The sequence below is a fragment of the Sinohyriopsis cumingii genome, chromosome 16 (assembly GCF_028554795.1).
Source record: "Sinohyriopsis cumingii isolate HCF-2022 chromosome 16, ASM2855479v2, whole genome shotgun sequence".
Classification (NCBI taxonomy): domain Eukaryota; kingdom Metazoa; phylum Mollusca; class Bivalvia; order Unionida; family Unionidae; genus Sinohyriopsis; species Sinohyriopsis cumingii.
The window spans coordinates 59,099,466-59,111,797 of record NC_142976.1 but is presented as its reverse complement, the minus strand read 5'-3'; the positions used below and the strand labels follow the sequence as shown (position 1 = coordinate 59,111,797).

The 12,332-nt window shown below is 36.9% G+C and overlaps 1 protein-coding gene across 2 annotated transcripts in view; it reads right to left on the bottom strand.

Moving 5' to 3' along the window:
- LOC149780502 (conserved oligomeric Golgi complex subunit 7-like) overlaps positions 1–12,332 on the bottom strand; it is a 72,764-nt gene that overhangs the window by 27,574 nt on the left and 32,858 nt on the right. For both annotated transcript variants that reach the window (XR_016415095.1, XM_089937481.1), the window contains exons 11-14: positions 11,130–11,240; positions 10,108–10,266; positions 9,475–9,532; positions 4,772–4,902 (exon numbers count right to left, since the gene is read on the bottom strand). Coding sequence is in view for 1 of the 2 variants with exons in the window: in XM_089937481.1 (XP_089793607.1) it covers positions 4,772–4,902; positions 9,475–9,532; positions 10,108–10,266; positions 11,130–11,240 (459 nt within the window). In the remaining variant the exon portion in view is untranslated. The remainder of the gene's footprint in view (positions 1–4,771; positions 4,903–9,474; positions 9,533–10,107; positions 10,267–11,129; positions 11,241–12,332) is intronic.

The window sequence follows — 12,332 nt, the reverse complement described above, 5'->3', positions numbered from 1 at the left end:
TCACTAAAATCACTGGATAAACCTGACTGCTGGATAAACCAATTCATTTTATGAATGATTTAAGTTGATGCTTGATGTTAAACCCTCTCAGCCATCCCCAAATTTTAAAATTTTTGGTATCTATATATAATTCATATATCTTTCATTATAAATCCATCCCCTACATTTTGAAGCATGTATTATTATGCCTTCTTCCTATACTAGGCTTATCAACATTGAAGTATTTGACCCAAGTCACCCAAGTGTTTTCTCTAGAGCATATATTTGGGTCTTTGGCACATTTTCCACAATGAACCGATGAACTCGAGATCTTCTGGTAACAAAAAAGAAGCCTGAAAGGTAATTATATAACCCCAAGATGAAAATGGATGTCGGTTGCTTGGATTGGCTTTCCATCTATATAACAAAGGCACAAAGGGAAGCAACTCTTACAGACTAACTCTCCATTTTCCCACCAAGTGGTCATACATATCTTGGATATTTACTAGTTTATGCATGAAGGTGAATGGATTGACAGTAATGTGATCAGGTAAATATTTCTAGATAAATATAACTTACTAGCAATTTTCCTTTAACAATCAAATACATTACCCAATCACACTAACATTATGAAATTAGGTAAGAGAAGGAAGTACTACATAAGCATACAATATCAACCCACACCACCCAGTAGGATCTCTTTGACTGCTATACTGAACAAAGGAACACTATCACACCAACATTAGGAGAATGGGTAAGGGGAGGAGAAATTACCTTACTTGAGCATCCAATCTCTACCCATGTCACCCAGTAGGATAATGATGACTGCTCTACTGGAAGCATGAAATTCTCCTAATGTGACAGCAGCACAACTAAAGATTATACATTTATGCTCATGCGAGAGTGATCCCTATGGGATCCAACACCTGGCTAATGCTTGCATGCAAAAGTTTCCTTGGTGAATCCAGCAAAAGTTGCAAGATCATGCCCAGGGCTGATGTTGTACTGTTATGAATAGGTTGTAATACCTCTTTGGGCAGCAACCAATGGCCAGACAAGATTTAAATCTCTTCTTTGCAAGATTATGCCATGTAAATAGATACCAGAGTAAGCCAACTGACTCCAGTATGTATCAAACTGAGACATTACATTTGATGCCCAGGATTAATGAAATTGCTTGCATTCTATGAGCTGAAATCATCTTGAATTGTACTGATCCTGTGTGAGTTCAGAGTAAGCCAATCTAGAAACCCCTTTTAGCCAATAGAACAGTGTTTGTGGGCTTATTTTGCTTTCCTGACTTAACTGGTAGGAAGAGCCTTTGACAGCTGCCATGGATATTATCTGCATACCTCAGATAGCATCTGAGAACAAATACCAGGTGTTGTAGCTTCGCCTCACTCAAAGGGTTCATCAAGGAGGGAAGGTGAATAGTTATATGTCAATTGCCAATCAACAGTTACTTGACTTAGAAACGAAAAGAAATTGTGTCATTAGTAATAAGCCATCAGAACAGAACTGCATACAGTTTAGATCCACCGACAGTGCATGCAGCTCACTCAGCCTTCAAGCCAACAGGAAGCAAGTCTTGTATGATAATTGCTTTAGTGACATGGAAGACAAGGGATCAAATTTAGACAAGGTGAACCACATCAAGATCGGGTGAAGGTCCCAATTAGGGAACAGGTAAAAGAGTGTAGCCTGGATATGCTGAAATGAGACAACAAGTTAGAAAGGTCCTTGTTGTGGCCAATTACATCTCTTCCATGATGTGTGAATGAGTAAAATGTAATGGACCATCTAGCTGTCAAGATACTACAATCAATGAGAACTTCTTTTCATGTGGGGCACCCATGACAGGAGCCAGGCTTAGGCAAATCTGACTGATAGACATCAGTATGTGATTTGTAATAATGTGGTGAGAAAGTTGCAGGCAACCACTTCACCAGAAAGGTCCTTGAATTAGCGGGGTCAGGAATTTTATCCAAGACATGTCTGGTAATTTTAGCAATCGTTTGTTGATTCTGATAAAGTCATTAGGTTCAGATGTTCATCATCTTCGTCAGTATCAAGTTAAGTCTTGACCTTATATGACCTTGAATTCTGTACATCTGTTTGACTGCCACCATAATAATGAACTACCCTTTTTATGGATTGAATGTTCAAATAATTGACCAATAAGGTGGACTAGTTGGCTGGCAGCTGGGACACCGTATGGCAAATGATATACGATTTATGGACCCTTCCAGCTGTTAAAGTTGGAAGATAATCCCATGCGCTTGGCTACAACAGTACCAAGTCATGTTTTGGTGAAGATGGGGACTTCTGCCTGCAGCTGCCAAATTGGGTTAAAAATGGTTCAATTGACTTGTAGTATGCACAGCACATGCAATTCCAATATAGCCTGAGTTTAATCACCTGATGTAGCTACGACTGGGTCAGAAGTAATAAACACCATTTTAGATATATTTGTATGGGGTGGGGGCATCATCTCAGCATATTCCATAAAATTCTCCATGATTCTGAATTTGGATAGATTCTTAACACTTTATACTAGAAAGATCTCAAGCATGTCATTTTCTCACAGCACTTCAATTGCCTTTTCAGGATATTGGACCAAAGAATCAGAATGTATCCATGCTGCAAAGGTGTGAGGAAGAACATTTTGTGCAGCCAAGGCATATTTCATGATTTTCCATAACAACTTAAAATCATCTGCACTTTTTGCACTTTACAGACAACTCTGAAATCAAAAAACAAGTGCATACAACAAAGATGACCTAAGTGTATAAAGAATCAATGTTGAACACTGTACAATAATGAAAACTACCTAAAAGAAAAGTAATAAGACAATAAAGATTGCTCACTTAAGTGGCTTGAAGCCGTACTCTATACAAACTGCTGGTATACCATTAACTTGCAACACACATAAAAGTCATACTATGAAGATGATGAGAAGGAAGAAAAAAGGATGTTGCTATACACCACTGCAGCTCAAAGAACTAGGCTGGAAATGGACATGAACATGTTAGCAATGGAATTCCTGATGAGTGCCTGGTTGATTCTATTCTATCTAAACTTGTGTCATCAATCAGTATCAAATGGATAATAATGACAGGGAAAAAAATGAATACAAATAAATTCACTGGAAGAAAAAAAATTTTTTATATACCAGGTACATTAATTTTTTTTACCATCTTTACCACTGAAAAATATATTGTAAAATTATTATATATTGCAAAGAATTCTTTGGAGGCAAATGGTAACAGTGGGTGTTGGGTGTTGCAACCTAGCAATAACATGGGGAGTTAATCTATAAGTTACTTAGTTTATTATATATATATATATATATATATATATATATATATATATATATATATATATATATATCTGGAAAGACTTCTTTCCTTTGTGGGATGAAGCTATTCAGAGGTATCAGATAGTGATTCCTGATAGTAATGTGTTCTAGATGGAAAAGTTCACAGCCCTAATCGGACTTCATTAAATATGTATGACAGAATACCACTAATGGCAATTATACACTGTTCCTTGTTTAATAGTACTCTAGGAAAACACTAGCAGAAGAGTGCTGACTCTGAATCAGTATTCACCAAGAGGTCTCAATGACCTGGACCTTTGGCAAAGATATGCAGTCTTGAATTAAACATACTGTGCAGAAACCACATTCTTAACAGACTTACTAGGATGTGATCACTGACCTCAGAATCTACTGTTTCTTTATTACCCTAAGAACAAACCATCCACAAAGTTTAGTCAAAGAACTAATCCTAAAACAAAAGTCATTCTGCAAAACTCAGTAAATAAGCCACAATGACTTTGACTTTTGATATTCTGATCCCAAAATCAGACCCCTTCCAGACATTAAGTACAAAACCAAACCCATGGCATAGGATCTATAATAGTTATTATTAAAAATCCATATTTTTTGTCATTATGACCTTGACCGTGTATATTTTGACCATAAAATCAATAGGCTCCTTACTTATGCAACATTCAAGGTCATCTACAAACTTGGGTGAAGTTACATTTTTCTTCTTTCAGTCACAGTGACCTTGACCCCATACCTTTTAACCCTCAAATCAAAAGGCTGCTTCATTCTTCCAAGTTCATGCCATCCACAAAGTTCGGTTCCGGTCTGTGATGTAGATCTTATTTTATTGTATAGGGCAATTTTTCTTCTTCAAGTCACAAACTCTGATCTTTGATCCCAACAATCAATAGGCTTCTTCCTTAACCAAAGTGCAAGCCATCCACAAAGTTTGGCAACTGGAGATGGTGGAGAACTCAAGTTATTGTGCAGAAACAAAATTGGGAACAGATGGATAGATGGACAGATGAACCACACCATAACATTCTGGTGATCATATCAAAATTGGAAATATATAAGAAAATTAGTGATGGCAAAAACGAACTTAACTAATGACTCTTTTAAATTTAAGGACTTCATCACACTCCAACTTAACCTCCAGCTACGCAAGTTTATCTGACTCACAAACGAGCAGCAGACCAAAGCAAATTATTAAGTGTATGTATTCCTGTGTATGTGAGAGTAAGACAAAACAACAGGGACAGGGTCAGGGAAAAACAGATGGACAGGAACGGAGAGAAATTTATACATTATAAAGATAGATTTAGTCTGATGATGTAGATGTAGAGACAGAGAGAGAGACAGAGAGAGAGAAACTGATGGAAGGAAAGACACAGAAAAATAAATACAAAGAAAGCATGAGTTGTAGTGACAAATATACAATAGTATGACAGTAAGACAAACCAGCTTAATGTTGTTCAGTTCCATACTCAGCACAACCTCTTCTAGAGTTTTGTACTTTGCCAGATACGAACGATAAGGAGCATAGACTGTTAAGAGCAACTTCTCTACAACTGCACGATGCTCAACACTATCTAGAATAGAGACAAAGATTCTAAGGAATACTGAGTGTGAACTGCAAACATTATTATGATGTATGTTACAGGACTTAAAAAACTTTAAACAATGCAGCACTTGATTCAGAGTTCCCATGTACCAGACATGAACAAAGAATTTTTCTGTCAGATACAATATGTTTCAAGTTCCAGTTCATGAAGGTGGTACATTCTGGACCTGCTATGTAACAAAATGGTAGAGAATGTGAACTGATACATGTAATTCTAGCAGCAAACTTTTCAAATTTATTTAAGACATAAAATTATATAGAAAGCTATCCCTGTGAGGTAAATTTAAGTTTGTGATTTGCAAAAGATAAGCATTAATTAAACGAAATTTCAAAGCTGAAAGAACACAGTTGCACAACTAAATCAGGTGCTTTGGGATCAACACTTCCTTTGATATGATTTAGAGATAACAAGGTTCCATAACAGGTACAGAATTCTAAATGAAATTTTCCATTTTACCTTTAAACACAGTGTGCCAAAAATCTTCATGTTTGTGATGATGATGACAACCCAAAAGAAAAGTGACCTGATATCATGGTTATGCTATTTTTAGTTGTTGTTGTTGCTGTAGGGTTTAACGCCATTTTTCAGTACACGATAGGCTATATATGGCGGCTAGTATTAATGGTGGAGGAAGAACCCAGGAAAACCCCGGAAAGAACCACCGACCAATGAGAAGCTACTGGCAAGCTTTCTCACATACCCACATTGGCCGAATCCGAGACTTGAGCCCATGCAGACAGAGGTGAGATGGCATTGATCCATAATGGAGAGCGCTTTAGACCACTCAGCCATATTTGATGAACCAGCAACAGTTCTATGAATTTCAATGACATCATTACCTGCCATATGTTATATATGGTCAAATTCAATTAGTGATTTTGAGAAAAAGGGACAGAAGAGTTTCAGTTTTTGATAATAGTGGCCATATAAAGTGATTAGTGCTACTTGCATGAACTTGAAATACCTTCCAACAATGATCATTAGACCAATTTAATCCAATTCTGTTCAGCTATTGATAAGACCATTATTATAATTTAGTAATGTCTGCTAGATCTGGTGGTGATGGTGGTCCCCAGGTGGTTGAGTTGTCTAAAGCACACACTTTACCGATCAATGCCATCTCACCTCTGTCCATGTGGGTTTGAGTCTCAGGCTTGGCCAATGTGGGTATTTGAGAAAGCTGGCCGGTAGCTTCCTGTGGGTCAGTGGTTCTTACCAGAATTTTCCCAGGTTCTTCCTCCACCAATAATACTGGTAGTCATGCAGAGCCTGTTGTGTGCTGATAAATGGCATCAAGCCAACAACAACATACCTGATGGTGGATTGGTATAATTTCTACAAACCTGAGTACCTTTCATGCTCAGATGGTTATTGTCAGTCTGGTCTTAATTGGTCTTGTGGGTTTTAAGAAGAAATTTAAAACACCAACTGTTGATGGATGCATGATACACAAGAGACTCAGGGTGAAATGATAAGCTTAAAATAAACAAGCTGAACTGGACATCATGTATGGATTTTGCTCTTGATACTGGTTACAAAGTACCTGTTCATTATACTAGTTTAAAACTGATTTTGCAAAAGAATGCAGTTTTCCACCATAAAATCTACAAATTTCCTTAAATCATCTCTCATACTGAATGTTAAAGCTCAATACACAATCTGGAAAGATTCTGCTGTACACAATGAATTCATTTATTTCAGTCAGTATCAATATTTGTGGTTTTGTAAAACAATGTTTCCATTGGTACCTAAATATAATGAATATGCTACTGAGATATGGGGAACCTGTTATCTTAGCGAAGGGGGATTATTGATTTTTCAGTTTTAAATTTAAATTTTTTAGCAATGTCAATGGTATCCCATGAATAATAATGAATTCACAGTAATTATTTCAGGACTTATGGGAGAAGATAGAAACCAATTTGTTTCTTTAATCCCACTTACCTGATCATTATATATTAGAAGTACATACACTACCTCAAAAATTTAGCCAGTCAAAAATTGTGTTTAGCAACAAAAGTACTAAAACTAACCCTCATCAGACAAGATTGATCTCCCCTTGGTTAGAAGGGCTGGTAACATCACATTCAAACGTCAGTTACTACTGAAGCAGATGTGCACCCTCTGTCAAGTTTTAAAATGCAGCTCCAAGGACGGCAGGAAAAGTGTGCCTGTATACTGATTTGGTATGTATCATGTTTATCTTCCAAAGCTGGTATCTTCTTCAAAATACATTACCTGATCATAATTCATTAGAAGACTGTGTAAGACGTGAAGGTAGTTACATTCCCTTACTTGGAGAAGGCCCAAATCCCAGTCCTCTAATATACAAGCAGCATATCATGCAGAAATTGAGCCCTTAGGGACAAAAGGTGTCTGAGATAGAAACCTTCATCCCACAGCTTGGATAAGGTACATTCATAGTCAAATGATATGCTAGTGGTGACTGTCCTTACATCATATGCACATATAAGGAAAAAATTAATCTGGTATTGGATTGGTTCTTTATATGCAGAGCGAATACCCCATCATACCAAGGATAATAGATCTACAGCTAAACTGTCATTCTTTCCTCCGGTTAGTGGCAGAAATAAACCTGTTCTCAAAATTCTCACTGGCTTTAGATACAAGTTCAGAGCCCTTACAGGTTATTGCAGCAGACACCCTTGAAGCAAAGGATCCAACAAGGAAAGAGGTTTCGCTGACAAGGACTGATTCCACAAAAGCAGGTGCCTGTTCTTAGCAATTAAAAAGCAGAAGCCATCATAAGTGAAATCAAGCCATCCTGACAGAGCTGCATATAGTGTGGATTGACCAACAAGGTGTGCATCTCACCGATTCTGCTTGCTTTAGCAAGAGCAACTAGGAAGCAGGGTTTTTTTGTAAGAGAGGTTGTTTTTTTAAGAGAGCCGAGTTAAGGATCTTGCAGACTTAGGTTTGAAAGGTGCTTTAATCAGCCATATCAAAACCTGAAGTAGAATCCATTTCAGACACTGGGACAAATTAAAGTTTGCTAGAAGATCGGAAAGGTCTTTGTTCTGGCCTTTGTACTTCTTCCTTTCATTATGAAATGTGCGAGAGTATGGAATGGTAACCTATTATAATTATGGCAGATAACTTCTCTTAAGAAACCCAAAGAAGAAATTTTGTTGTATTATTGCTTTAAACAGTGTGATTTTTTCTGCATGCACCAATGGGAGGAACTCTCTACTTTCCACTGAATGCTTTTAAAGTGGTGGGCCATCATGACTGAGTGATTCTATCCACCACATGTTCCTGAGAACTGGTTTAACCTGAGAACTTGCTTTGTATAAGCCAGGCATGTAGGGTCAACAATTCTGTATTCAAATGAAACAGCTGCATTCACAGCCGCATGATTGAGAAAGCAATTAGAATAATAGGGCACTCTTACTCCCTCTGCAAAACTTTGCAAATCATAGGAATGACATGAATGCCATGCCTGTGGTGAAGCTGGCCAAGAAGGACGGTGAACTAGATTGCAGGTCCAGCCAAGCTGTGACACTTTTATATCCTGTGTTCAATGAGCAAATTGTCAACAATTTAGTAATGGTGGTACTGAGCATCTGGAATTGGAGTATTGTGTCAGGCAAGGTATTTTCTGCAGCCAATTAACATCTGATACCATATTCCAATTCTGATTATCCTGGGACAGATCACTGTAACCAGGACTGGTACAGACAGTCCATTGTAGATGGTGGTGGCATAGGGGGTAGAGCTGTGAAGATCTGTTCTAGTTATGTAAGCATGAGTGGGGCTGGGTGTTGTATGTGAAGCCAACGATGATTTGGCCTGCTAAATTTTTTGTGGACAATGTGCTCTCTGCCTTCAATGTCTCCATTAATAGGAAGCTGTTAACTGATATATCAGCAGCGATAATACTGACAGAGTTTGCATCTTTGTTCATACATTTACATACTCCTTTGCTTTCCACATTAATTTCGATAGTTCATCATATATTGTCTGACCATTATGTGCATAAGTCACAGTTACGATATAAATTGCATCCCCTACAAGTAATTTAATAACCAATTAGCTTAGCTTAATCAATTAGTATATTGGTGTTGTTGGATGCATCAGCTGTCTTGATGATGAGTGTAAGTGATTTACCTTGACATGTGTTTGATTTGTGCTCATGCTAGAGGAAGTAATGTTTTAACAATTGAAACAACCACCAGTTGTTGTTGGCATAATTTTGTTATTTTCTTCTATTATTTATTCGGGTTTTGTAGCTAATCCAAGAAATTAAAAACCTAATCCAAGAAATTAAGTTCCTAAAAATGTGCAAATATTGACAGGCAAAGCCATGAATTTGTCTCCAAGAAAATCTGTTTCACAAAACTTCAAAAAATTGAGACCCACAAAATAAATTATACTACAGTATCTGAAGAGGATACTAAAAAGTAAGATTCACATTTTACCTTGCTAAAAAGATTCACATTTTACCTTACTAAAAAGGTTCAAATTTTACCTTCCTAAAAAGGTTCACATTTTACCTTGCTAAAAAGGTTCACATTTTACCTTTCATTTGGGGTTCAATAACTGCAGCCTCAATACTTTTACAAAATCTGTCTGAAATCTGAAAATGTAGGAAAAACACAACAGTAATGCATATCACAGATATGATTATTTTGAGCTCTGGAAACTACATGAAATGGATGCAACAACTTTTCCGTCTTCCATTATCAGATATCTTATACACAAATTTGGTTTTACTAATGATATCAAACAAAAAAAGCAAATCGTAAGTATTACCTATAACCATTAAATGATCATTTGTATTTAAATTCTTGTTCACAAATCTTAGGGTACCTAATTTTAAGCATTTATATACTATAGAAATGTAAAATTACTGTAAGGAACTGTTTTAAAAACTTGTTTCTATATAAAATTAAAAATTATTGCAACTTTAAGCAATGTGTGATCATATACAATTATAATTAGTAGCACTTTAATGGTTCCTGTGGGCCATGGATGGTCTGAGGCACCGGCCTTTACAGAACTCTGACAGCTCATCTTTGTCCCTGTGGACTTTAGTCTTCCTGGGTTCTTCCTCCACCAAATATATTGGGTGCCAGGTACAGCCTATGTTCTGAAAAATTGCATTAACCTCACAAAACTGAACATGAAGGTTCCGAATTGTATGGTTCCTACCTGTTTGAGTTCGATCAAGGACTTCAGAGTCTCTCCACGCTGGGAAATAAAAGTTGAGATACAGGATGCAATGGAGGGGTCCAGAGAAGTGAGAGATTCTGAAACCAGGTGACATACAACTAGGATTGGGTCACTGAACACCTGACTGCACCACTTTACCTGGACAATAAAAAGAGGAATACTTGTCATTTATGACTAACAGATGTAACATAATATAAAAACTGGGGCAGGGATATGTTATTTTGTGCAAATGAACCTACAGGAATAACTAATACAACTGTCCCCTTTTTCTCTCCAACCTTACGAACACAAAATTTGAACTGTCCAACAATTCTGATCTTATTTTGTCTTTGCTCAAAATAAAGTAAGAATAGAATTTTTATTTCAAACATTCTCTGTTGAAGTTCAAAGACATAAATGTACTCTAAGTATCCTAAATGCTTGTGGAAAATGAACATGAATTTAAATTACATGATTAAGACTTCAAGAATTAAAGCATCTGATTTGGAACTGTTGGAACTCCAATAGCAGTAAAAGTCATGAAAATGTCAGGAATATCTTTAGTTTCAGTCATGAAAATTTCAAGAATATTATGTTGTATTTCCTCACATACATAACAAATTTTAATAAAATTAAGCAACTTTATATATAATTTTTAATTTTGTAATTTTGAGATCTTTTTTGTGCTCAGTTTTGTGAAGGCACAACTTGGAGATACACAGAATGACAATAAAATTATTCCTCATAATCCTGATCGTCATATGGATTTGTATTATACAGAGTGTCACATCCAACACCGTACTATTATGCCAATGCACAGCATCACTGACCTGAGAATACTGCTTTGATTTTGTAAATTTCCTTTCCTGAAGTGGAATTAATATTTGTTTAATAAACTTTTATTAATTTTTTTTTATAAGTTTAAAAAGATTTTCTTGCTCAACACAGAACATCGGTGTCCAGTGTGTTAAACTGAGTTATAATTGACAGAAAAAAAGAAGTAATTTCTCAAACCAACTTACCTGACTGTGCCAAATAGAAAGGAGGTGGTCGTACAGTGCATTTAGCCACTCTACCAAAGTTTCATCTGCATTGGAGCTAAGAATGTCCTTCCATGACTGCAGCAACACATTCTGAGGAGAAAGAATAAAAATGGTACAGCATCGTGTTGCAACATAAACAAAAATACATTTGTTTTGTAAATTTCAACATAAACAACTACTCAATCACATTAATGTAGGAAATAAGCTCTGCTATCACTTAAATCCAGCAATGGTGGGTGGAAAAAAGCCATTATGTCAATAAAAACCATACACACAAGGGGAAGAAACTCTTACCCATTACTCCCCTTAATACCCTAGCTGGATACCCATCAAATTGTTGTCTATCAGTTTAAGTTGAGTAATAGAAGTTTTGCGGCAAAGTGTGGGTGGGTTTAATAATATTGTGTGTGGGTAAGTATTCTTGGAAAAACATAACTGACTACATCCCAAAAGCAACAAAATCAGTGTCAACTGTTGGGGTTTCCAAATGAAATACTGCTGTGTGGCAAAGGTATAACTGACGATGAACTGAAGATGAAGGCACGGTCAGAATGTCTGTAACACTCCCAGACTGCAGAAGTAATTGAAGTGGGACTATTTTGTTCCATTGTAACAGATGCTGGAGCTCTGGTCTAGGTTGTTGATGGAGTGGGAGGAGGAGGACAAAACTCCTGGAGTTGAAGGTGGAAAAGGTCCTCAATGGAAGCTCAGAAGGCTGAATCTTCCTGTGCCATCGAATAGTGTGGAATAGATGACAGTGTTGGAAAACAACCAACATCATCTTGGCTGCATGAGGTGAAGCTAAGGTCCCCTTTAATGCTTTAGACTTAGCTGGTGAAGAGTGATGAGGTCTGTCCTCACTTCGAGATGATGGCTGAGTAAAGAGTCTCTTCTCATGGCTGGGTAAAGAGAAATTGCAAAGTGACATCTGTGAGGAACTATTCATGGCATCATGCCGAATGAGTGTCATGGCTGAAGGGTAAGTTGACTTATCTCCCTTGTCCACCAGAACATTTTACACTGAGGAAAGGTCAGCATGCAGACTGGTGACATATTCATCCTGGGCTGTGTGCTTTTGTGCTTTACCAATAGTTCTAATCTTTAAGAGAAATAGAGTAAAATGTATAAAACTAGCCCTGCATCTGCCTTTTAGAATGCAATGTCCGTGTAGAACTAAATCTT